This window comes from Magnolia sinica, chromosome 18, assembly GCF_029962835.1.
Source record: "Magnolia sinica isolate HGM2019 chromosome 18, MsV1, whole genome shotgun sequence".
Taxonomy (NCBI): Eukaryota; Viridiplantae; Streptophyta; class Magnoliopsida; order Magnoliales; family Magnoliaceae; genus Magnolia; species Magnolia sinica.
Genome location: NC_080590.1, coordinates 43040396 through 43068302, shown reverse-complemented (window position 1 = coordinate 43068302; position 27907 = coordinate 43040396). Strand labels below are relative to the sequence as shown.

General features: G+C 37.1%; 2 protein-coding genes across 6 annotated transcripts in view; both read left to right on the top strand.

Moving 5' to 3' along the window:
- The window catches only part of LOC131234028 (protein argonaute 1A-like), a 52731-nt gene extending 26126 nt beyond the window's left edge, over positions 1–26605 (top strand). The window contains exons 1-7 of one of the 5 annotated variants that reach the window (XR_009165465.1): positions 13833–19339; positions 19479–19814; positions 23281–23355; positions 23431–23531; positions 25585–25647; positions 25733–26096; positions 26181–26605. Coding sequence is in view for 1 of the 5 variants with exons in the window: in XM_058230983.1 (XP_058086966.1) it covers positions 23442–23531; positions 25258–25409; positions 25585–25647; positions 25733–25796 (369 nt within the window). In the remaining 4 variants the exon portion in view is untranslated. The other 4 variants (XR_009165464.1, XM_058230983.1, XR_009165463.1 and 1 more) reach the window with 4 other exon arrangements.
- Positions 7972–8576, top strand: LOC131234025 (17.3 kDa class II heat shock protein-like). The gene has a single exon (XM_058230981.1). It carries the CDS (start codon positions 8111–8113, stop codon positions 8573–8575), a length of 465 nt encoding a protein of 154 aa, XP_058086964.1. The 5' UTR covers positions 7972–8110; the 3' UTR covers position 8576.
- Positions 26606–27907: the final 1302 nt, after the last annotated feature.

The following is a 27907-nucleotide window of genomic DNA, read 5'->3' as shown; positions in this document are numbered from 1 at the left end:
GGCGACAGATGACGATGGATGATGAAGCCAAGACAACTTGGACAAGATTCTTCTTCCTTTATTTATTTTTATTTTCTTAAAAGTAGTTGCTTAAGTTTTGAAATTGTAATAAATCATATGAAAGGACCGAACATGTAATATATTGATGCAAGATGATAAATGGAACTTAGAGTAGTTATGTAATTGAATGAGATTTAATTTTTTTCCGTCTTCATGTCTTGATTGTTATGCAAACATGAATTTATACAATTACATGGAAAATGTAAAGCATTTATACTTCGACATACTAAAATTATCACCTTGGAACTCGATCCATTGTGTTATCCACGAGTAGAAATATCGGGCTGTTACAACAACACGAATTATCATCCACAATCTAACGGGTAGATGGAACTTGTGAATCAAATACTTAAAGACTTGTTAAGTATATGCACTTTGAATTTTAAGGGGAGTTGGGACAACAACCTGCATTACGTCGAATTCGTCTACAACAATAGATACCATGTAAGCATTAGTATGGCTCCGTATGAAGCTTTATATGGACGTCTTTATCTAGTTCCAAACTATTAGAATGAGGGGTAATCAAATTGAGTAAGATTGACTAAGGAGGAGATTCAGACTTGTGCTGATGGTGTTGAATAACAATGACACCTATCAATTTTTTTAATATAAAAGTAGGTGAGAAAGGTTCAATCGGGTCATATATTGTCCAAGAAGCAACTGAGAAATTTGAAATTATTTAATTAGAAGTGATTACAAGCTATGCAAAGCCGTGAAAAGAGCTATGCTGATAATTAAAGACGAGATCTAGAGTTCACAGTAGGAGTTCACATGTTTTTGAAGGTTTCTCCCATTAAGGGATTGATGTTGTTTGACACCAAGGGAAAAATCACACTGTGTTTTATCGGACCATTTGAAATATTAGAACGCATTAAACTAATAACATATTAGCTTGCACTGCTTCCTCAACCGGCCAGTGTCCATAACATTTTTTATGTATAGACGCTACGAATTACGAGAGGGATGTTTCTCATGTAATTGACTGGCAAGATCTCGAGTTGTAAGAAGATACATCTTATGTAGAAAAAATGGTTCGAATATTGGATCATAAGGAGTATGTTTTACACACTAAGATGATACCTTTAGCCAATGTTTTATGGGGTTATCATGGAGTAGACGAAGCACCAAGAGAGTAGGAAAGAGAAATTTGTGAGAGATATCCTTAACTTTTTGAAGAATAGTATTAAGTAAATTTCGAAGATTAAAATTAAAAAAGAAAAAAAAAATTATTCTAAACGGTAGAATGCAATATCCACAAATTTTTAATTTTTAAATTGAATTTGATTTTGGGAGAGATTTTCTCTCAACCTCCTCTTAATCTCTCTCCCTTTATCTCTCAACCTCTAAATGTTCCTTCCTTCGTAAGGGGTCACGAGAGGAGTTTTAACCCAACTTAAACACAAAAAAAAAAAAAAAAACCTTTGTAAATATAAAAATTTCTACACAAGAAGACAGAGAGTGTGTGACATGTTGAAGGAAATCTCGTTAAAAGTAGTACATTGTTTGAATTTTTATTTTTATTTTTTTTCATATCGGTAACCAGAATAATGCAATGGACGGATTGGATTACCCTTGTTGCCATCGTACATGTCTGGATGACAAGGGTCTATTTCTTTGTGCAATTTGGCCTACAATCTCTTGTGCAGAGAATTGCCTTCCACCTTTTAATAATGGATGATTTAATACATGGTTTTTAGGTAGATTTAGTTGTTATGATTTTATGATGATTAGAGTAAAACCCATTTGAGTAATGTAATCGACGAATCGGATCGACCGAACGTCTATAGTGTTATCAGATTGGGAGCATTAAATAAAGATAACTTAAGTTTTTGTGCAAGTGTTGGAATTACTTGGCACAAAAAGTCGAGATGGGTCATCAAAATGTGTGTGATTTGATCCACACTATTCATCCAAATTTTAGAGGCAATATATACCAAGACCTCAAGAATCTGGATGATCCAATCATCTAGTGAGCCACCCTGAAGAGTAAAATGATAGATTTAATACTAATCTTGAATCTTGTTGAAACTCTTGAATTTGTGAGATCGGTTGGATTAGATTGGTTCAATCAATTATTGGGATCAAACTAAATCAAGATCCTTAATTACATAATCAAATTAATTAAATTGATGGACCACTCCAATCGATCAATCCTTTGTCATTTCATTTTTGAAATCTAGATGTAAATAAGCACATGAATGGTTCAAATTAATAAATTAATGGGCCTTCTCTGGTCATTGACTAATGACAGACAATGATGGGTGTAAATATGTTCAAGTTGGTTAAATGGACTCTAGACCCTTAATTAAAGAAATTTCTCAATTTTCTTAATTTAATTAGGTTATTTAAGTACCGCCAATCAATCTTCGAACGAGTGATCGAAAGTGCCAATTTTGGTCACATGGCCTATCTGCCTTAATCAGAATTTTCTTGATTCAAAGTTCGATCGATCAAAATATCTTCAATCGATAGCTATCTGGACAGAATTTTCTGAAATTTAAATTTTGATAGTTGAATTTAATGAACATATTATATATGAAAATTTTAATTATTTGATCATGTAGGGTTTGTTGAGTAGTGGTTAGCCAACTAGGATGTTTAATCAAAGGTGGGCCCCAATGTGTAATAACTAGATCAGTAATAATGTTGTAGATACGATTGCTAGGATTTCTGAATTCAAACTAGTCTGATCATCTTGAGGATTCTACACTTTTAGACTCAGGTAAGTAATCCTAACATGGGGTCATCGAAATAGAATTGGATGTGTGGTTGACTTATTAGGATTGGTGTGAATTAGTTTATGTGTTGATCTTTCGATTTACTATTTTGTCGATTTAACTAATGTTAATATATGTCACATGTTAGCCTATGCTCTCACATCTAATTTTAGAATTTTGATAATCACTAAGAGGAATTCACACGTGTACATTCCTAAAAGGACAAATATTCATGAATAACTATGATCATACATCATTTATCGGATACGCACCTTTCATTTGTCGATCTTGGGAGACCTCCTTGGAATAACATTGATCTTATATAATCGTTACTAAATGTGGGCCATGACCATGCCTATCGACGTCAGGTGGAAGCCTACCCAATCGGTGGATACGGGTTGACGATTTCCAACCAAAGCAGATGGACGTCTACCCATCTGATGCATTTATACATCATGTGCATCTATAGTATTATGCATTCCATGTTTTGTCCTATTTTAATTCTTATATACATGAACTATATTGGGTTATCTCACTAAGCCTAACCAACTTACATTTTCATTGATGGAAAAACCGTACAGATGGAGATACAGTTGATGAAGTTGCTTAGGAACCGAACTAGGTAGTGGAACATGAACACAACCCACGTGAAACGTGATCGTACTTGTCCGAAGATAAATTAGCAACATTAGAACATTTCAGACAGTTGATTTAATTTTTTAGGATAGTTTATTATCGTATATCGCATAGTGGCATTGATTATTGGATTTTTGAGAACTTGATTTGGTTTCATTTGATTGAGCCATTTTAATACCGAAATGAATGTATTTTTAGTTAGTTGCTATAATCAATGAATGATGTTATTTGAATAATTGTGAAGATCTATATGTGCATAGTTGAATGTTGATAAGTGTTATGTATATGTGAATGAAAATTGATGAATTTGGGTAGATGTTAAAATGAACGCAAATCCCCACCTCTGATCAAACCATTTAACCGATGAAGTTAAGTATACTATGGGTATAAGTTACAAACATGAATTCGGGTTTGAGGGCGCATACTCTATACCCGAATTTTGGGACATGACAACCCAACTTGCCGCAATTATAGCAGTTAACATCCTTTCTTGATTTGGATTTGCCTCTTGACTTTTCACGGTAATGAGGTATTCTCCTTTTGCTTCTCCGCTTATACTTAGAATAACCCAATAATTTCCGTCTTGTTTCAACATTTAATAAACTACTTGTTACTTGACTCATTGTAACAACTTCATTTGAAGCGGACTTACTAAGTGACACTAGTGTCTCCTAACTTTCCAGCAAAGAACTAAGAAGTAATAAAGTTTGCAACTCATCATCTAGTATTATCTTCATAGAAGAGAGTTGATTCAATTACTTTGAATTTCATTCAAATGCTCCACAACTTCTTTCTTTATATTTCAAATTTACAAGCTTCCTAATCAAGAAAGTCTTGTTGCCCGTGGTCTTTTTCTCATAAAACCCTTCCAAATTCTTCCAAAGTGAGTGTGCCAAAGTTTCTGTAGACACAGGAGGAAAAGACACTATCATCCAACCATTATCAAATAAACCTAACGTCTTTCTGGTCTAGTTTCTCCCACTCATCATCGATTATATCTTTCAGTTTTTACCCCAACACCTTTAATGGGTGAGTACAAGTCCTTACAATACAATTAAATCTTTCATTTTGGCTTTTCAAATCATCCAGATCTTTCTATCCATATTAACCATCCAACCTGTGCTTGCTTCCATGTTTCACATACAAAATAATTTGAACCAACTCGGAGCTCTGATACCAGTTGTTGGGAAACCACATACCTTTTCCCTCATGTGCAAACCAATGTGATTAATAATATATAATATTTAGAGGATGATAATCACTTCCAATATAAGCAATTAAATCATCAAACATGTAACGTGTAAGAGACTTTTTACATGGAAAACCCTCTAATGTGAAGGAAAAAACCATGAGACCTAGACTGACACAAATCTACTATGTTAAAGATAATAGAATTACAATCATTAAGAGAATAACATCTCTTGGATATCCAAATACATCACTCAAAGATGAATTACAAGTAATAATAAAAGAAAAGAGTTCTCTCACTAACTAGGAATTGTACATGTTGATTGATGTCTTAAATCGGTAAATCAACAGGTATGTCGATGACAGACTCAATGCTATTGAGCAAACTTCGATGCCATCGTAAAAATTCAGAATTTCACATGTTGGTTGCTAGATACTTTGGTTGTCCTGCTTGATGCTATCAAGTGGGGTTCAATGCCATCGAAGGTTGTTTGATGACATCCAAGTCCCATGGAAGTGACATCAAGAAAAATCTATGATTTATCACCAGACCGTTTTGGTGTTAGTTCAATGACATTAAAGAGGTTCGATGTCATTGACAATCTGTCGACACCATCGAAGTCTCATCGAAGGTTCCATCGAACTATCGCGCAGAGTTACACAATGTTATGTATCTGCAACATTTTTTTCCTATTCCGATTGTGATTCTTCTAAATGTTATAAATATGGGTGTAATCAGGATTATGGTATCTCTCAAAGCTTTCTAATTCATTCTCAGGGTTTTCAAGGGCTTGTAAGGGGATATTTGAGGCTTGTTCGAATTCGATATTCTCTCCATTTCTTGTAATTTCTACTTTCATAGTGCATTATTATTGCTTTGTGCCGTATTTTTATTTTTATTTTTTCCTGACAGGATTTTTCCACGTTAAATTCGATTTGTTTGTAATTAGACTTGGTTCATCTCTGTATGCTTCCATGATCCTCCAACAGTATAAACCCTCAACACAACTATTAGAGAAGACAATCGAAGAAACCGACATTGTGGATGAAGCCTCATGAACATATATGTGAAGATTTCGGTGGTAGAAGACACTTAATCTTCTTTTTTCTACAAAACCCAATTTTCTCTTCCTTTTCCTTTTTTTATCTAAGAAAGGAAATTCTCAAATATTACTAGAAGTCGCTCCGATTAAAAAAAAAAAGTCACTTTTCTCCATTTACTTTGCTTAGCCAAAAGACTAAAATGCCCCCGATAGGGTCATGTGGATAAAAAGACTACTTAAGCCCACACATGTGGGTCCCACGTCCACATGAGGAGGGACTCCCAATAATGACACCCTAACATCATCCCACCCCATCTAGATTCGGTAGTGACCCCTTTAGTATCGAGCTCACTATTGGTCAGTGCTGGAAAAAGCTCCGTGGGCCCCACCATGATGTATGTGCTTTATCCATGTAGTCCATCTATTTTTCTAGATCATTTTATGCAACGAGGCGAAAAAATAAGACGGATCCAGATTTCAAGTAGACCACACCATAGGAAATAGTGGTGATTGAATGCCCACCATCCAAAACTTTTTGGGGGCCACAAGTTTTGGATCAAACTGATATTTATATTGTTCCTTCATTAGGGGCTTTTATGACCTAATCAATAGGTTGGATGGCAAATAAACATTACAGCAGGCACTATAAAGTTTTTAATAGTGGGTGTTCAAGCTCTACTGTTTCTTGTGGTATGGTCCTCCTAAGAGTTAGATCTACCTCATTTTTTGGGCTCATACCATAAAATAATATGGAAAAATGAATGGACGACGTCGATAAGACAAATCATGGTGGGGTCCTAATCATGGTGGGGTCCATAGAGCTTTTTCCAGCATCAACTTGTTGTAGGCCCCACAATGTTACATGTATTGTATCCTTGTCGTCCATGCATTTCGCCAACTCATTTAAAGTTATTATTACGAGAATTAGGCAGATCCAAATCTTAGACGAATCATAAGGAAATAGTAGTAATTGAATGCCCACCATTAAAAACTTCTTAAGGGCACAAAAGTTTTGAATCAAGCTGAAATTTGTGTTGGATCTTTACTCTTGCTCCAGTGGTAGACTCATGAGTTTCAACACCTGGTCAAGGATTTGAGTATCCATAGGTGGTGAAATCCCACGGCACCGCGAGTGTGTGGGATGCTTACAAAAAATTAAAAAAAAAGTTGAAATTGGTGTCTCTATATGGTTCGGGAGAGGTTGGATCTATCTCATTTTTAGACCTATCCAAGATGGTGCAGCCCTTGCTATGAGGCCAGCTTGTACTGTATATCCACTTTGTCCATCTATTTTGGTAGATCATTTAGGGCGTGATCTCAAAAATGAAACAGAAGCAAATCTGAGGTGGACCATACCATAAGAAAGAATGGTGATTAATAATTAAAAACATTTAGTGGGTCACAAAAGTTTTCGATCAAGCTGATATTTGTTTTTTTCCCTTTAATCAGGTTTACCTGAACTTATCAACAGGTTGGATGGCAAATAAACACAAGGAAAACATCAGTTTGAAAGTTATGGGTTCAATGTCAGTTTGAAAGGCATGGGTTCAATGTTATACATACATATGCGACAGTTTAAACATAATCTCATCTCATCACGTCCTATCTCCTGTCCGTATTGTAGAAGTACGGACTCTAAATTGACAGCAGATTAGCTGAGGCTCTCATCCCATCATGTTGTGTCGGTGCAAATCTAATTCAAGAGTGGATTAAGTGAGACCGCCTCACCCAAGATAGTGCCACCCTTACTGTGGGGTTACAGTGGGACCCACCTTGATATCTGTATGATGCATCCACACTGTCCATGGGATTTTCAGATCATTTCATTATATTATCTAAAAAAATAGGAAACATATCAATTATTAGATAAATTATATCCTGAAAAATAATATTGATTTGTCATTGATAATTGTTTTTTCCTTTCATTAGGGCTCACCGAGGTAAATAAACATGAGGGAGCTGCTAAGGTGCAAGTAGTTTTTAATGGTAGGACGGTCAATCACTACGGTCTCTTACGGTATGGTCTACCTAAAAATTGGATCTGCTTCATTTTTAAGATAATTCCCTAAAATGATCTGAAAAACCGGAAGAGCAGTGTTCATACAAAAAACATACATCAAGGTGGTCCACGGTAATGGCCGCAACGTCTTGGGTGAGGCCGACGTCTCACCTAATCCGGGCTCCTCGAAATGCTTAAGGGAAGGGTATTTTAGTAATTTAAAAGGTTGGATCGCTTTCCAGACGCTTGTAAAAAAATATATATACATGAAGCAAACACGAACGGGAAAGTTCTGGAACCTCAAAAGCAAACATGAACGGAAAGATCTGGAACCTCCCAGAAACACCCTTCATTCCATCCCCTCTCTTCCTATAAAACCCCCCAACCCCTGCTCTTTCCCATTAGCGCGAGCATTAAATAAATTCACTACTTCAAACCACCGAAACATTTCAAGAAAGAGGAGAGAAATGGACGTGAGAATGGTGGGCCTTGAAAACCCCTTCCTGTCAGCCCTCCATCACATGCTGCTGGACCAACAAATCCTCCAAGACGAAGAGGGCCCCACACGCACCTACGTCCGCGATGCAAAGGCCATGGCCTCAACCCCTGCGGATATCAAGGAGTACCCAACGAAGTACGTGTTCGTGGTGGATATGCCGGGCATCAAATCGGGGGATATCAAGGTCCAGGTCGAGGACGACAACGTGCTTGTCATCAGCGGCGAGCGGAAGAGGGAGGAGGACAAGGAAGCTAAGTACGTGAGGATGGAAAGGAGGGTTGGCAAGTTCATGAGGAAGTTCTCTCTGCCGGAGAACGCGAATACGGATGCAATCTCGGCCGTGTGTCAGGATGGGGTGCTGACTGTGACAGTGGAGAAGCTGCCACCTCCGGAACCCAAGAAGCCCAAGACCATTGAGGTCAACATCGCTTGAGCGGAAGAGACGGGCAGTCGCATTTCCTTTTAGTTCTCTGTCTTTCTGTTTTCTTTTCTGTTTCCCCTGTTTTTTCTTTAGTCTGTTTGTGTCGAGTGATCATGAATGAATAGAATGTGGAAGTTGTTGCACTGTGTTGTGATGGACGGTTCGCAGTTCTAACCAGCGGGACTCATTAATTGGGTCCCATTGTGACGTAGGACGCGGATTGCGTCCTACCCCGGCCCATCTCCAGGAAACGGCCAGGAGCTTTGAGTGGTCACTACGGGCGGGGGAAGGACGCAATCCGCCTCCATGGACTTTTTTTTTGCATTTTTTTCATACACGCACACACACCCGGTAGTGGGATCTGACACCATCATCATTACCTTAAAATTGATCCCATCCCACCAAATCCCATGGGATCGGTCCGGCCAAACACGCCCTGAGAGTCTACCACCACCACCGGAGCAAGAGTAAGGACCGAAATGTTGAAAGGTTAACAGGTGCACCACACGTTTGATTTGTTGAAAAGTTGGTTGACCATAAATGTTAAAAGGTTAAAAGGGGCGCACCTCTGGACTTGGTTTGTTTTTAAGTACACCTTTGGTTGAAAAGTGTGAGTGATGTTGATTTGTCATTTCGTGCAGTAAATGTGACAACTTGGTTGGGCAAAAACATTAGGGGCCTGTTTGGACGGGCGGCATGGATGGTATTGGATTGTATTAGGATGGATTATACGGCTTTCAAGATTGCATCAGTGGATTACATGCAATCCCACTGGATTGCTACATCCAGCGGCCAGCTAGTGGCGTGTTTGGACGGGGCGGCAGCTCAGTGATTGTGTTTGGACGGGCGTGGGATTGCATGCCAAAGGTGGGCAGATTCGGTTTAGATGACATCCAAACCGTTTATAGGGTCATTACCACTGGTGAAATTAAAATATGAAAAAATTAGCCTGACACAAAGCTTTTATGGTTACAGGAAATTTTCAACGGTTCTAAGTGGATCCTCATTGTTTCCTCTCGTACGGCCTACTTGAGTTTTAGATTCACCTCATTTTTGCTCAATTAGCATAAAATGAGCTCTCAAAGAAGATGAAAGGGATAGATTTCTGCACCATCTGATCAGAAATGGTGAGAGAACGGAGCCACAGGGAGAAAACATGAAAAGGGAAAAAAGAAAATTAATTTTTTTCTTTTAAAAAAAAAAACCCTCTCCTCCGATCGGCTCTCCTCTCCCTTCTTCCCTTCCTCGATCTTTGTCAAACAGTAAATAATTCTCCCAACGATCCGCCTCTTTGATACAACAATTGAATGCCCGTTCTCCGAATATAGATCATCTGCCATCCATGGATTCATCAAAACCCAAGATTCGCGCCATCTCCTCCCATAGGCTGTGGAAATATCTGGATCTTTGTTACGGCCGTCGTTGTCATCCTTGCCGTTTTCTTTGCGCCAAAAAAAAAAAAAAAAAAAAAAAAACCCTTCATCTAGCATCTCTCCCGCCACATGCAAACCCTATGAAGGGATCCTAATCCAGCGAGTTCTCCAGCACGGGATTTTGCAATCCCACAGAAAGACGACCGAATCCAGCGAAATTTGTATGCCGTCTTCAATCCCTCGCCGCCCAAATAGACCTGCATACGGACGGAATGGGATTCGACAACCCAATCCCACCTACTCCACCCTACTCCATCTTAAGTTGCCCGTCCAAACACACCCTAATTTTGTTCGTTTTGATTGAAAAATATCAAAGTCGGTCGTCTTGTTCGAACTCAGCCATCTGGGTCGAAAAACAGAAAATTCGGCCATCTCGGTTGAATTTGCCTGTCTTGGTTGAATTCGTCTGTCTTCATTGAAAAACGTCGAAAAACGGCAAATTTGGTCATTTTGGTTGAAAAACATTAAATTCTGCCATCTTATTCGTACTTGCCCATCTTGATAAAAAAAACATCAAATTCAGTTTTGTGGTCACATTTGGCCGTCTTGGTTAAAAAACATCAATTTCGGCCATTTTGGTCGCACTCGAATGCCTTGGTCTAAAAACAACAAATTCAGTCGCGGTGGTGGAAATTGTCAGTCAATCCACTTCGAATAAGGCTTATGGTAGATTGGGGTAATAGTACGGTCGAGAACTTAGCTTGCTATTTTTTGGACCAATTGTATGATTTAGTCAAAATCAAGATGGTGCGGTTCAGCTATTGGTGGTGATTCCAAATCTACCTGGATTTGTTTTCTATGATACGATGGATTTCCAAGGAAAGATTGCCCCCCAGTTATACCTTGGTTTCTCTATTTAGGAACGACATTTCTGACCACTTATTCCGATCGCATAAACTCAGCAGCTTGTACCGAGGTTATAGGTGTCGCATAAACTCATTATGCACCAACACAAGGCGTGATGGTTTGGTTTTGTTTTTAAAAATAAAAGAGAGAAAAGAGTCTTTGAAACTCTTTTGAAAAATTGCCTTTGCTAATAGTCCCACATTGGAACTTTGAGATGGAGTTTTACCCCTTTAAATATATAGCTTATGTGAATAGCTTTTGTATTGGCAACTTTATATATAGTTTCTTGTGAATAGCTTTTGTATTAGCTCATTTATATATAGTCTCATGTGAATAGCTTTTGTATTGGCTCATTCATATATAGTCTCATGTGAATAGCTTTTGTATTGGTTCTTTAGTATGGTTACCTCGAATACCACATGTGCGCGCTTGCCGCGCTTTGGGCTCGAGCTTCTCTGCATGATCAATTTTGTTTTTTCTAATTTTTTCTTTGATTGAGTCTTGCGCAAAAACTCAATTCCACGTCGCATGTTATAACAACGGTGGTGTGACCATTGGCACATGCTGGCTTCCACCTCTATGCCACGTGTCTGCGAAGTTTCTTATATAAACTTTCTTTTGAAAAACTTAACTTTCATCGAAGGAGAAAACAAAAGCATCTCTCTGTCACTCTCTTTTTTCTATTTTCACATACAACAACAAAAAAAAAAAACTTTGATCCTCCATTTTCTTTCAGCAGTATATAATTTTTAATTATTATTTTATTGGTATATTGAGCATCAACCATTGTGGTGGTGGAGTCGGCGATTTTCATCCATCAGCGGTTGTATTCCAAAGGCAGTCGTAGCAAGGCATTTGTGTCGTTCATTTGGTTCGAGATATGTGTGAATCATCCTCAGGAGAGCAACCTGGTTATAGGCTTCTGCTGAGTTCATCATTTTTCTCTCTCCTTTTCTACTATTTTCTTTCTCAACATCAGGTGCACTCGTTCTTAAATTTATTATTATTATGGTTATTTCTTTTTATCATTTCGTATCCGCTGCTACTGGAATTTTACAAATTATATTATTGCTGATTCTTTTTTAGCAGCGGAATAACAATCTAAAGATGAATCCTTTTAGTGATCTATTAATTAAATTATCTTTGCATAATAGAGATAACTCTCACATACCCGGGATATAATTACCGCGTGAATTTTAAATTTTATTTTTAAGATAGTTCTATTTAATTCAGATATGTTTATTTTTTTTAGATTTGTTTAATTATTTCAGAGTTGATTAATTAATTTAGATTTGTCTATTAATTTAGATATGTTCATTAATTTAGATCTGTCTATTAATTCAGATATGTTCCTTAATTTAGATACGTCTGTTAATTCAACGTTGTCCCTTAATTCATATCTATCTTCTTAATTTAGATCTGTCTAATTTAATTAAGATGTCTCATAATCTTTATTTGTTTGCTCAATATATTATCAATCATTTGTGTTGCTGTTAAATCTATTTGCTAAATAGATTATCAATCATCTGTGCTATCTTTAGATTTGTCTATCAAATAGATTATTAATCATTTGTGCTAAATTGATGTACTACTGTTTAATTTATTTTACATAAATTCTACTGAATTAGTATCTAATTTGGATCAATTTTAGATTCATTTGCTAAACCATTTGATATAGTGTTTTAATATTTTGATAAATAAATGTATTGTTTAGTTATATTAGAATTCAATACAATTTGGCACAACTGTATTTATTGGAAGAGGATAATGGCATCTACAAAATGTCACTCCCAATCTTCTGTAATTATTATTATGTTTGACAGATCTAATTTCAAAAGGTGGGAAAAAAAAGATTGAATTCCTTCTTCGTAAAGAAAAACTCATTTATATTCTTAAGGAGGAGTCAGATACCCATATGATTAAACCTTATCCTAATTAGATATTTAATGAGTGGAAAGAAGATGATGAGTTATGCAATGATCATATTCTAAGTTGTATGACAAATCATATGTTTGACTTCTATTGTAATTTTAAATCATTTATATAACTCTCGAATGCCCTAACAAAAAGAAAAATATCACACTGAAGAGATTGAATCTAAAAAATATGTGATTAGTTGTTTTAACCGCTATATAATGCTATATGGTAAATCCGTAGTGACTCAAACTGAAGAAATCCAACTCATAAGAGGGAATCAAAGTTAATAAACAATATTTGGTAGCCTCTTTCATAGACAAACTACCTCCCTTATGAAAGGAATTAAAAAAGGACCTTAGACATAAAACTGATGAACTCACAATGGAAAGGTTGATAGTGGACATTTGTATAGAAGAGGAGGCTCGTCTCTCAGACCATAAGGAAGATAGCCGCTCTAAGTTCCATTATGTTGAGACGAAAAGTCAAATCCTAAGAAGCATATAAATCTAACATAAAGTCTAATTATGATCCCAAAAAATCACATAAAAAATTCAAGAAAATCAAAGCTAAATTAGGTTGTTTTGTGTGCGGTATTTTGGGCCACTATGCTAGGAATTGTAGACACTACAAAGGGAATGTTGAAGCTAATGCGGTAGAAGCTAATAAAGATAATGAGGAGGAACAACTGGTGGTTATGATTATAGAGACATGTGCTATCGAAGTGAATGAAGGCTGGTGGCTTGACTCAAGAGCAATGAGGCATAGTATATCAGATTGAGCCTGATTCAAAACCAACGAACCATCCCAACATTACCAAGTCATCCATATGGCTAGTTTTGCAACTGCCAAAGTCGCTGGAAAAGAAACTGTCACCTAAAGTTCACTTTTGGTCAAGAACTAACCCTAAAGGATGGTCAAGAACTAACCCTGAAGGATGTTCTGTATGTCTCAGATCTTAGAAAAAATTTAGTGTCTCATCACTTGCCGGATGGAGCTGGCATAAAAGTAGTAACAGAGTGTACACAAGTTGTTTTATAATTTTTTATTTTTTATTTTTTAAAAAAAGAATGAAAAGTTTCAAGGGAAGGCATATAAAGTAGATGGGAATTGGGATATATAAACTTTCTGTTGATACTAAAAGAATATATAAGAATTATCGGCGCATTTTTACCGGCAGCCAACATAAACCGCCGATGTAAAATTTGAATCCCTGGCGCTTCCGTGTGGCCACCCCTAATGTAGGGAACGACCACCGACAAAAGTATTTACAAGCGGTCACAAAGCCGGTGGTCACCAAAACCACCAGTAAAAGTCTCCCAAAAAACAGCCTTGAGTTCTCTCTCTCTCTCTCTCTCTCTCTCTCTCTCTCTCTCTAAAAAAAAACTGTAAAGCTGTCCCTCAAAACGCCTCTTGAATCCCCCTTCCCACCTCCTCTTCGATTTCTCCCAAAACATCGAAATCTGTACAAAAATCGATTCTTTTCTCACACCCATCTTCTCAAAATCACATTTTCTTCAATACCCACCTGCTCAAAATTGCATTTGTCAACCCAAGAATTTGGAGAATTTTCCTCGAGTATTTTCTATATTGCTTCAACCCAAAGGTGGGTTTAAATAACCATTCTACAAGATTATACAAGGAAGTTTATTTAGAGCTTCTCCATACATATTATATTACAACTAGTGATAACCCATGACAACTCATATACACAATATTCTCACACACCCCCTCAAACTGATGTGGGATAATGAACCAACATCAGTTTGCCACGAAGAAACCTATGACGGGATGAGGTCATAGTTTTGGTACATAAATCAACAAGTTGTAGCTCTGATGTCACATGAGGAAGAGAAATGATTCCAGCTGTGTATTTTTCTCTCAAAAAGTGACAGTCAACTTCAATGTGTTTAGTGCGCTCGTGAAATACTAGATTAGAAGCCGACTGAATGGAACTGAGGTTGTCAGCATATAATGGAGTTGTCAAAGACAAATGAATCCCAAGATCTGTTAACAATCCCCGGAACCAAGTAATTTCACTACATGCTTCTGCCATTGCATTGTATTCGGCTTATGTGTTGGATCTAGATACCGTGATTTGCTTTTTATACTTCCAGCTAACCAATAATTGTCCCAAGAAAACACAATAGCCAGTAGTGGACCGTCGTGAAATGGGACATCCTACCCAATCTGCATTAGAGTTAGCAGATAATTGTAGATCGTGCGATGATGGAAAGAGAAGCGTCTGATCGAGAGTACCTCAAAGGTATCGAATAATGTGACGAACTACCGTCATATGCAATTTACAAGATGCCTCAACAAACTGGCTAACAACATGAACTGCATATGAGATATCAGGATGAGACATAGTGAGATAGACTAAGCTCCCTATTAGCTGCCTATAGGATGTAACATCTGAGAAGTCTCCATCATCTTTCCCATACTTGACATTTAATTCCATAGGAGTCTCATAGGTATTATTATCTATAAGGTTCGCTAGCTTGATTAAATCACGGGTATACTTTCGTTGACTCATGAGATAACATTAAGTATTACGAGAAATTTCAAGACCCAAAAACTATGTTAATGGCCCCATGTCCTTCATATGAAATGAGGAGTGAAGTAATAATATGAGATCGGCAATTCCTTGAACGTCACTGTGTGTGATGAGAATATCATGCTCTTGATGCTTGTTTGAGCCCATATAAAGCTTTAGATAGCTTGCAAACTAAGCGCGGATCCTTATTCCTTAGACTTATAACCGGGATGTTGCTTCAAGTAAACTTCTTCATTGAGATTCCCATGGAGGAAAGCATTCTTGACATCGAGTTGACTGAGTTGCCAACCTTTAGAAGAACTTATAGCAATCAAGGAACGGACCGTTTTCATTTTTTCCACTAAAGCGAATATCTCATCATAATCAACTCCGTACTCTTGTTTATAGCCCTGAGCCACTAGCCGAGCTTTGTATCGATCTAAGCTCCCATCAAACTTTAATTTCACAGTATATACCCATTTGCTGCCTATCACTTGCTTCCCCTCAGGTAATGGAACAAGCGTCCAAGTAGCATTATCTTCGAGAGCCTGAATCTCATCATCCATGGCCTTTACCCAACACGGTTGTGTATATAACTGAGAATAAGTAGGGATAACCAAAGAATCTAATCCAGAAAACAAGACATGATAAGAGGCAAAAAGATTTAATCGACAGGGAGGAACAAATGGATGACTAGAACAATGTAATTGGATCTCATTGGAAGGTGGGACAATTACCTGCACTATAGTATAAGAGGACACCTGATCGGAAGCAGGAACAGCTGTGGGAGAGGACCCAAAAGAGATAGGCTTCACACGGCGTTGGTAGACCTGCAAAGGAGGAGAGGAAGAAGGAAGCATAGAACGATTTTCTTCAAAAGATGACATATGAGAAATGGAAGATGGAACAACGGTAACTAATGGAGATGCATGGACAAATTTATAGTATAGCAAATTTTTAAAGAATGTGACATGTCTAGACACACGAACATGATGAGCACATAGACCATAACAACGATACCCTTTCTGATGTTCCCTATATCCAAGAAATACACATTTAGTTGCCCCGGGACTTAGTTTATCACATTCTCATTCTGGAAGATGAACAAAAGCAATGCATCCGAACACTCTTAACCGGCTATAATCTGGATCTTTATCATGAAGGAAAAACGCGAGAGTTTTTCGGTTGGCCAAAACACTGGAAGGTAATCGATTGATCAAATACACAATTGTTGATTTTGTTTCAGCCCAAAGAAATTTTGGGACACGTGCATATTCCATCATGGTGTTTGCTGCCTCAATAATGTGCCGATTCTTTCGTTCCGCTACTCCATTCTGCTCCGGTGTGTGAGGACACGTTCATTGATGTATAGTACCATTTGAACTTAAAAAAGTCTTAAACTCGGAAGATGTACTCTCCCCCAGAGTCAAACCGAAGAACTTTAATTTTCTTTGCAAATAGGGTCTCCACATATGATAAAAATTGTCTGTAACATGAGAATGTTTCAGATTTGTGCTTCATGAAATAAATCCAAGTGTGCCTTGAAAAGTCATCCGTAAAGATGATGTAATACAATGAACCACTAGGAGCCATGATGGGGGATGGACCCCAAACATCAGTATGAATGAGATCAAACAGATTTTGAGTACGAGAGTTAATGAAAAGGGCAATGTAGTAGATTTACACACTTTGCAACTAACACAGTTCATATCAATGGAAATGGGACTAATATTTATTTCATCATTCAAAAGACCAAATCTTAATAAGAAAAGCATGTTTTTAGAATTTGGATGCCCTAAACGACTACGCCAAAGTTTCCAGCATTTATTAGTAAAAGAAATATCATGAGAAGATGGAAGAAAAAAACAACGCGATGAGACAACTCCGAGATCAAACTCCAAAGTAAACAACCTTCCTCTCTTATGGTCATTCCCAATCAGCTTCCCTGTTTCCAAATCCTGTATGAAACAATCAGACCAAGAAAACAAAACCAAACAATTATTTTCCACTAGTTGAGCAACTGAAATCAAGTTGGCAGATAATTTAAAAACATAAAACACTTTGCAAAGGAAGAAATTGCAAGATGATAAAGGTGAGACTTTCAAGGAACCGATATGAGAGATAGGTAAATGGTTCCCATCCGCAGTGTAGATGGAACCCACTCCTCTATAGGGGACACAATCGTTAGACAAGAAAGGTCAACAGTTATATGATTAGATGCCCCCGAGTCAATATACCAGAGGTTTTTAGGATCAATATTACCTATCGAACTTGAAGAACCCATCGTTTGATGGATTTGCTGAATTTGTTTTGGGGAAAGTAGATTAGGCAGCACCGATAGGGCCATAGATGATGAGTCGGGCTTCTCAGGAGAGGAAGCCAGAAATGAACATCTACGTTGTTGGTAGTGAAGGGGTAGAGGAGGGTGAGTCAGGAAATTAGCTATTTCATGTCCTTCTTGTTTGCAATATTGACAAAACAGAGTACTTGGTCCAGATGATTTTAGATTTACTTTCTTGTTAAGACAACGAATAGCCACATGACCAAATCCATTACACTCAAAACATGTAACTTTCGACATGTTTCACAACTTCCCTGAAAAATTGCAAGTAATGAGGGCAGCATCAGGAACAACCTCTCTCATGGAAGCAAGGGTCTTCAAATGTCTCTTCTGCCATCAAATCAGATAGTTGCCTCAAGAGATGGAAGGCCGATTCATCAAAGCGACTCTGGTTGGTTCAAACTCCGGACGAAGTTTATATAGAAATTGCATCAATTTACTTGTGTCGCAAAGTATCTTCACTGTCTCTACCACCATAGCAGGAATAATTAGATCCATAAGTTGAATCTCATGCCAAAGGGAGGTAAGTTTAGAATAAAATCTTGTATACTCAAAGCTCCTTATTCTAATTTTGACAGGTCATACTGTACTTGATAGCGATAGGCGTGATTTGATTGTTGATAACACATTTTCAAGTAAACCCATATTTTGGATGCATTCTCGAACGATGTGAGGTTAATTGCAATGTTGCTCTCAACACTGTTAAGGATCCATGTGACCACCTTTGAATTATTGGTGGTCCAAGGTAGGAGTTCTTTTTCATCATTTGGTTTGCCCATAGAACCATCCACATAGCCGTAAAGGTTCTTTTCTGCTAGAAAATGCTTGAATTGAAACTACCACAGGGAAAAAATTTTCCCATCCAACCTAACATAGATAGTTTCGATCTTATTGGAGGGATTCATGGATGTCATAAAAAATTAACCACGAAGAAGAAATGTATCACTGAATTTTGGTGATGTAGAGGTAGTGCTACTGTCGTCGATGGAGAATAATCTATTGGGGGATTCGTCGAATCAGGCCGGAAGCGGCATGTCGGAAAATGGAATGAAACAGATGGAGATCTGTTGAAGTTATTGTCGTCGGGAGATGAATAGTTCTGTCGAAACGGCAAGAGAATGCAATTTGCGGCGGCAGGATTTGTGTAGGAAAATGCAATCTCTGGCGAAATTGGCTGGAAATATGCACAAAGGATCTAATTTTCGCTGGAATATTGTCGGAAGATGACAGATCTATGACGGGAAGCACAATCCCATTTAGAGAAGACCAAAAACTACATTAGATGATCTGATTTTGGACGGAAATTCGTTGAAAACGAGTAGATCTTTGCCAGGGGAAAAAAAAAAGGCCCGAACTGCGCCTTCAAATTAGCCGGATATGGTACGGAAAAGGAGGTGTCTGGAGGAGAAGAGAGGCCGAAAAGACGGATGTTCACGTCTAGAGGTGTCGCTGGTGCTGGTTGTTGCTTAAAGAAGAGGGTTGGGAAATGGAGATCGAGATCAGATTTCGGGATCTGATCGAGCGTCGGATTTGGAGAATGCACAACGACGATGGCCGCTATTGGAAGAGATGGGACCTACAGAACGTGAATGGTAGAGAGCTACTACAGCTGGATGATGGGTTTAGATGTGTGGCTCTGATACCATGTCAACCCAAGAATTTAGAGAATTTTCCTTGAGTATTTTCTGTATTGCTTCAACCCAAAGGTGGGTTTAAATAACCATTCTACATGACTATACAAGGAAGCTTATTTAGAGCTTCTCCATACATAGTATATTACAACTAATGATAACCCATGAAAACTCATATACACAATATTCTCACAACATTTCCTTATGCTTGCAGCTGCTTTGTAAATTGCTCCTCCTTGAAATTGAAGGAATTCGAGGCTCCTCTCTGCAGGTTCGATCTCTTTCTCGCTTTGTCTCTCTCTGTCGCCCTTCTCTCCAACAACTCCATTTTCTCTGTTCTTTGCCGAGATTTGGGTTTTCATCCTGCCATTTCCAGAGGAATCTGCAATGCATTTCCATTTCCTTGTTATTTGAAGCCGAAAATAGAAGAAAATAGAATTCTCCTTCTCTGCATGGCACCAAATTCTGCATCATATCTACCTGGTACCCCTGGTGAGCAGGCGATGACACCAGGAAATGTTGGTTATGGATGTCATGTCTCCTCTAATAGGTTGGATTCCATGCCTTGGATTTTGATCTTCTTATCTCTCTCTCTCTCTCTCTCTCTCTCTCTCTTTCTCTCTCTTTCTTTTTGGAGTGTTATTTGTCTAATCTAAGTATCTTGGTGCACTTTTATAGACTTCCGTATTAACTGACCTTTTATGAACACATGAATTTTCAGTGACTGCATTTTGGGTTATCACTAAGTGACCATACAAGCATTATATTTATGCTAAACTGTCACCTATAGTGAAAAGTATGTAGGAACCAATCAGTTCGAGATCCTTTGTTTCATATTGTTTGGTGTTCGCAGCCCAAGGATCCTGGTTGAATCTTAATGAGGGGATCATCAAATTTTTCGTGACAAAGATTATGGTGACAATCATTGCAGAATGATCTCAATTGGAATTAGATAAACCCTCATAAAGTCACAGGTTGTTTTCTTCTTTCAAGTAATATATCATGGTCCATTGAATGGTGCCTAAGGGTACCTGGTAAATGTTCACTCTTTGTCAAGGTGATTGACGGTCATCCCTATAAGCATTTTAGAAATGTGTCAAATAAAATGTTGTGGAACATTTATGGCCATGTTGGTAAATTTTGATTGATACCGATTGTTTTAAATATCGAAGATATCGGCCGATATATCCCACGATATATCTTATATCCCACCGGTGCGATACGAAACACACGAGTAGTTGGTTATATCCCACATGTTTGATCCGGTGAGCATTTTCGATCTTTGATCTTTCTTTTTGTAAATCATGTTAAATCAGTGTCAAATTATTACAAATTCATGATTTTTCATGTTTTTCATGAAAAATCATGGATTGGGAGTTTCGATTTTGAGATTTGAAGGAGATGGACCGAACTGTGGAAAATTGAAAAAAAAAAAAATCAAAATTTCCCAATTTCTCGCAAATCAATTGCAATCTTTATGTCCAAACATAAAATCAAACATGTATGTAACTTGATCTAGTAATTCGTCTATTGCCTTTGAATGTATTACTTGTGTTTCCACACATCTTCTTACATTTATAAATTATATGAATAAACTTTGGATATACTTTGATTTATCAGTGTATTGATGTCTTTTTTAATAATCAGTGAAGTTTCATTGAAAAATTCGACCAATTTCCCCATGCTTCCCCATGTTTCCAACAATAACGATACATTAGGCGATACAACTACATCACGCGATACAACCGATATATCCCATGCATTAACCGATACGTATCCGTATCCCAAGGGTGCAACACATAATGCAATACAAATGTTTCGAACACTGGTGAAACCAAGTGGCACAACTTAATTTTTATGCCATGATGCTCCATTGTCTCTTTGACAACTTTTTGCCACAATTTGCTCCTAGTTATTGTTCCACTACGTTCATGCCTGACTTCCAATAAGCTATAATTGTCTTTCAGTGTCTCGTGTTATTGTGAATAGAGGCCAGTGTTTTCAGCTATTTTGCTCTGCATATGCTTGAGGGTACTCCAGTCTCTTTGCTATGGCCCAGTCTTCACTTTGCCTTTAGAAATGTTTGGATTTTCTTGATCTACTCATTAGTTTTCAATTTTTGAAATGTTACATGACTCCTAGTGAATTTGTTTTGCTTGGATTTTGAATGGGATATCTCTATTTTTTGTTGGCAGAGGATCCCTCATCATATATAGATGATGTGGGGGCTTAATTTCTTCATGGCATTTTGCTGCATTGTCCTTGATAATAACTACATGCTATACTACATCTGCCCCATGCACACCCTTTTCACTCTTATGGTTTATGGTTATATCAGAGCATTAGAACGTACAATGTTTAAGTTAATTTCCATGTGAAACACTGAAAGCATGATTGAAGAGTCCTAACATGTAGCTTCTTTGTCAAAACAGTACATGATTTAGTTCATCAGTTTTTTCTCCTATGTCCTTTCCTCATCGCATCAGACAGGTTCTATTTTACAATTCACATCTCATAACATTCAAAACCAAAGTTTTGATTAATCCAAATATTATAATTCACTGAGACCTAAAACCGAGGAATGTGCTTTTAGTCTACTCCAATGCTGATCATTTAAAAGTTGAACTTCATGAACCCACAAAGATTGCTGCAGAAGGACACAGGCCTATTTTTTGTGCCAAAGGATACCTCCCCGAACTGCAAGAGTTGACAGAGCAGTAGAGAATGATTTGATAATAATAATGTGAAGAAGAGAGGAGAATATTGAGAGAGAAGAAGAAGGAGAGTTTGGGAGAGATGTGTTATTAGGCTTGCTTGCCCTAACACATAATATTTTATCATAATAAAGCATATGGTACACCGCAGGAGAAGAGGGAAGTGTGCACATGCACTTACTCTAAAAGGGGCCACTAACCACATACACAATACACAAGCATTCTCTATAAGAGCAATGCTGGACTGCTGATATGAACCAGAGGCCTTCCTTCATAGGAATCCTCAAGAAGCTTGAAAAGATTAAGGAGAACCTGCCTGTAGAGCATCATTGGTACATCTTTCCTCAATAGTCTGAGTCCAAGCTGTTCACCTGTAGATAACTGCTTCCACCACCACTTTTTTAACTGTGCAGATGGGTTGTGGAAAATTAAAACAGACCAGTTGAAGAAGAAAAAAATGTGACCATTCTTGGCATGACAGATTATGACAGGAAGAGGTGAGTTCAACACCACTGCATGTAGACTGCAAATAATATGATCGTTATATTGTCAAAGATTGCAAAGATAGAATAATGACTCGATCTGTTATCAGTCTCCTTTGATCATCACTCTGTGAAGTAGGTTTGGTCGCTCAGTCTAAGAAAATTCTGGACCAGATCAATGAGGTGAGGCTGATTCACACCAGGATGTTTTGATCGATTTGGTGGATAGGAAGTCATTTTCGTTGTACTTGAATGTCATAAATTGTGATGGGCACTTATCTATTTTTTTTTTTCCCATTTAACCATCTTAAAACATGGAATCTTGCTTCTGGTTCTTTTTTTTTGGTTATAGACTTTGTAGAGTAGTCTGTTTCGGGCCTTATCTTGCTAGTTCTGAATTTTGAAAGGATACAATGTGGAGGACGTTCAATTAAGCCATTGAGACAGTAAAATTATTGGATATAAAGCCAGCTATAAGAATGCAAAAAACCCATTTAGATTTGTGTTTTTGGCATCCAAGCTGCATTTTGAACTTGTGAGCTGTATCTTAGTAATACCATAACCATTGCATGCCGTTCCCTACCACAGGTAAGGCAGAATGGCCAATTTCACACTGTTGTGTTTTTTTTATGCTACTATGCATCTCCAATAAGCATCACCAATGTGAAACATTCAAAAGAAATCATTTTGCTAACAAGTGTAACTAAATTCTCTTGTCAGTAATGAACCGCTTCTCTCAATTCTTTTATTTTGTGCATCAATGGTTTTTTTTTTTTTTTTACCTGTAAGTAAATTTTGTTTCTGCATTGTTCTCATTCAGATGGGATTGCAACCGCCGGATGTATTAGCTATAAATTGTAGTTTGCTTACGGCCACTTCTGACATTTTCAGCAAGGTACCATACTAAGGCTTCTAAGGATTATATAAACTTAAAAATTGTACATTCTAATGCTCTGATTTTCCTTGGCAGATATTTGAAAGATGCCACTTTTGAAAGAAGATAAATGGAACTTGCTTGCCTCTTCAACACTTGCAGAACTTGTTCTCTCAAAAGAAAAAGGGAAAGATGATGTGAGAAACTTTCTCTTGCACATGTGCTTCCTTAGAGCTTACAAGCTCTTAATTTCTCCCAAATATTCTTAGAACATTTGTTAACTGCGCCCTTAAGCAGGCTTTACTCTGTTGCTGCTTGCAATATTGCTGTGTGTTTTGGGTCATTTTTCTGCTTATTTGCTGATTTTATTGGTGTTAACTTTGTGTCAATTCAACAATTTTGTTCCTAGAATAAGTTGGTGTTTGTTGATGAGATGGACTATTTAATCACTAAAGATTGGTCTGTGCTTCATGATCTTTTCATGCTTACAACTTTTCCATTCTCCACATTCATATTAATAGGTATGCTTCTAAAGACCCTAAAACCAATGTTTCTCGAGCAGCTTGCAAGTTAGTGCATGTGACAACATGGCACACAGGTGCAAGATCTGAGCATTCCATCACATGGGCCACATTGTCTAGATATTGTGTTCCAAAAATCAGGTAGGTTGGGTCCACTCATCAGGTGGACTATATGTAACAAATGGACAGCTAAAACAATGTTTTCTAGCTGTTGATTGTTTCACATAGTTTGTCCCACTGGATGAGTGGACCGGCTTGGTTTTAGCCCAAACCAGCTAAAGAGCATCCCACCTGATGGACTGCTCTGATCTTGCATTTCTGTCCTATATTGCACTGACATGTAGATGGGAGAGTTGTACTTATGTGAACTGAGCAAGCCTCACAGGCACAGGCACAGGCATGCGACTTTACTCCCAAATAGCAGGGGCATGCCCAGTCTAAGATTGAAAACTGGCTTTTAACTAAAGAGTGAAAACCCAGCAAAATTAAAATAGTGTTTTAGACTTTCCTTGGGTTTCTCATAAAACCTAGTGTATCAACAAACTAAAAATTACTCATTCTGCAAGAGATATTAACTCTAAAATTCCCCCCAAACATAATTAAAAAAAAAAAATTTTAAAAATCATTTGATGGCCTTCTCTTATGAATCCTAGATGCCCCTAGTCACCATTTGATGTCATTCCTTAAGAACAGTTTCGAGGCTGCATTCATGTTTATGCACGGGATTATGATGTATACTTATTCAGTTTTTTTTTTTTTTTTTTTTTTTTTAAGAGCCTTGGTGCAGGAAATATGAACTAGATTTCTTAGTCCATAGTCCATACAACATTTACTTGAATAGAGGATTATGATATATTCATGCTACTATATCAAGTAGATCTCTTATTCTTGTCCAATATTTTCTTGTACTTGTTCATTGTAATATCTACCCTGCTTTTGCAGTTTATGAGAATAGTTTACATGAAAACCAGCTTCCAGACATGCATAAACTATCATTTTTTCCATGAATATGATACTCCAAATTCTTTTAATAAGATCAGATTCTTGATTGTGGAGACTGGGGGAATTTCTGAAGCACTTGATGAGCTATTGCTGCATAATTGCAAACAATTAGTTCTTTCACATTGGCATCTTGCTGAGAGGGTTTCTTTGTGGATTGATTCATTAAAGGATTGCAATCTTGTTTTCTGAGTGGGTTGTATTTTTTGTGTGCTATCTCAGCACCTTTGAATAAAAGTTCTGTTCCTTTCAAAGAAAATTCTAGCTTAGTAATGTTTTGGTGGTCGCATTCTAATCACATTTGAAGATCACAATTCAAAGTTCTTTCAAGTTTCCATGAACTTGACCAATAACTTTGTATTTTATCATTCAGAAAAAATGTTTATATTTGCTCTATATTTAGGAGTGGGTTGTACAATTCAAACTTCTAAGTGGGTTGGTTACAAAGTATGATGGATTGGTTTTTGCACAAGCTCACCGCCAGGAGCTGATCAAAGATCTTTTTAAAGTCTGGCAAGTTCCTGTACGGGCCACCATTATGGGTGACATGATCAAGTATTGTCTCTTATTTTCTTTTGAGCTTTTAAATAAATAGACAGATATATTATTTATGATCGATGTGATCTTGTGCGGTTTTACACATGGTCATCTTAAACAAGATCTCTTTAATATAGTTGATTAAAATAAAGAGGGGGGATTTTAATATCACTCATTGTTCTTTTAAATCCAGGGAGCTTCTGATTTCTTTCCATCGGGCTACTGGGCAGAAACCTCAACAAATCATATTCTACAAGTACTTATTGACATTTCCTTTCCATATTGAACAACTACCTCAATTTTCACCAATAGGCTGACATATGCTCTCTGTGTATGTGCAGGGATGGCGTCAGCGAAGGCCAATTTTATCAGACTGCATTTGTCTTCTTTATTGTAATATTTTAAAACGAAGTTCTAGGACTAGTTTCATATGGGCGATCTGTTTTTGTAGCTGGATTGAGGAAATTAAAATGAAGTTCTAGGACAATCTTTTCAACTTCTGTTCCTGGCAATTCTATTTCTGTATCTTTTCTGTTTCTGTTTCTTTTCAAATCGCCGAACGAATACTTGGGCAAGCATAGATTGTACTTGTTTTCTTTGTTTCTAATTTTGCTTGCCTCTGGTGGGTACTTTCCTGAAGGCCCGTAGAAAAGCTGCAGGATTGGAATCAAGAGATTATGATCTTGATTTAGTGGAATTTTCCCAGTAAGTTGATAGCATTGCAGAATATGCTTACTTGAGCATACCTTGATGTGTGTATATCACACTGATTAATTTACAATGATGTAGGGAACCAAAGTCTGGCCAGTCATCTTCCAGGCAACATGCTTCCAGGCCAGAAGCCTTGCCTTTGGATTTCATAGTGCGTCCCTGATGTAATTAGATCTTGGGCTAAACAAGTCATACAAGATCAGCACCGTCTGAAGGTTAGTGAGTGATTGGTTACTTGGTTGTCATGCCTTCGTGAAGGAAACCTTTTTATGGTTTGGCACAAAGTGGGCAGTTATAGATCATATTGGTTTGTGTTTATATGCCTCTTAAAAAAAGAAACTAGACATGTCACAAGGACTGCAGCTCAGGAATTCTTTTGCACTTGAGATTAACTTTCGGTAATACTACATGAGTTAAAAGATCGTCTATGTGACACATTCCACTGTATGGCACATTGAGATCATGGGTTTGAGTAACCATGTGGTGTGCGTCAAAAAAAAAAAAAACCAATCTTAATTAATCTAAAAAATGGTTTGATTGGACTAATCTTAATTAATCTAAAAAACAGAACTTTTCTCACTGGATAGGAGCCATAGCTGACTTTTGTCTTTAAGTAATGATTTTTATGCCACCAGTCGAAGGCCTCTGAACAATATAAAAAAAAAAAAAAAAATGGTTTGATTGGACTAATCTTAATTAATCTAAAAAACAGAACTTTTCTCACTGAATAGGAGCCATAGCTGACTTTTGTCTTTAAGTAATGATTTTTATGCCACCAGTCAAAGGTCTAGAATCGCCCAAACATCGCCATTTTCAGACCATGGGCTACTCGCTATTGGAAATACCAAATGAATGGTTTTGATCTCCTCCACGTATGCCACGTGAAGAAATTAGTTGAATCACGCATATGAAAGTGAGCAGGAAAGCTTCCTGATTGATGGGAACTAAAAAAACATAGCCGTGTCGCAGAAAATAGGAATCGTTGTTGATGTGAAGAATTCCATGCTTGCATCTATCTACTAGAGTTTCAAGAAAAAATACATACCATGAGATTTGACTTTAGAAAGGGTCAATGAGAACAAGGGTTGTCCATCCGAGTGGCCCACATAATCAAGTAGCAATCATGTGAAAAACAGAGCCCATTTGCATATGTGACTAGAATCCGGATCCGGATTCATGTGACTATTGTTTTAAGATTCCTGACTCAGATCGATTCAATTTGTAAATGGTCCAGATCTGGTTTTCTTTGTATTAGATTGTTTGTACTTCATTAGCTTTTTCTATATGACCTAGCATAAGATTATTTTTTTTTTTCCTTCAAAAAAATAAAATAATAAAGTAGAACTTTTGCACAAATTTGTTAATACTAACTAATTTCTTTTTGTTATTTTTTTTAATTTATTATTATTATTATTATTATTATTATTTTTGCAGTTTGTAGGCAAAGACGGATGACGGCTAGATGGAGACTTTTCTTTTCTTTTTCTTTTTTTAAATAATGTATTTGGAAGTATTTTCAACTTATTATTGTAAATATTATATATATTTTCGTAGTAAAGAAATATAATTTTTTTTAGACACCTTTAATATTTATTTTAAATTATGTTGCACCACATTTTTTAGGTCTTAAATATGTATTTTAAAAAAAAAAAAAAAAAAAGTATACAAGTTTCAATCAAATATGTAAAAATAACTAAAGAGATTTTTTGAAAAAAAGACATTTTTTTACCGGTGGCAAGCAACATTTATGAGTGGTCAACATTTTTACCGGCACTTGCTCGGGGGTCTAACTAGCTTTGTCATCA

Bases quoted from the DNA above. Each gene is read 5' to 3' on its own strand.
- LOC131234025 (XM_058230981.1), top strand. From the start codon at position 8,111: ATGGACGTGAGAATGGTGGGCCTTGAAAACCCCTTCCTGTCAGCCCTC.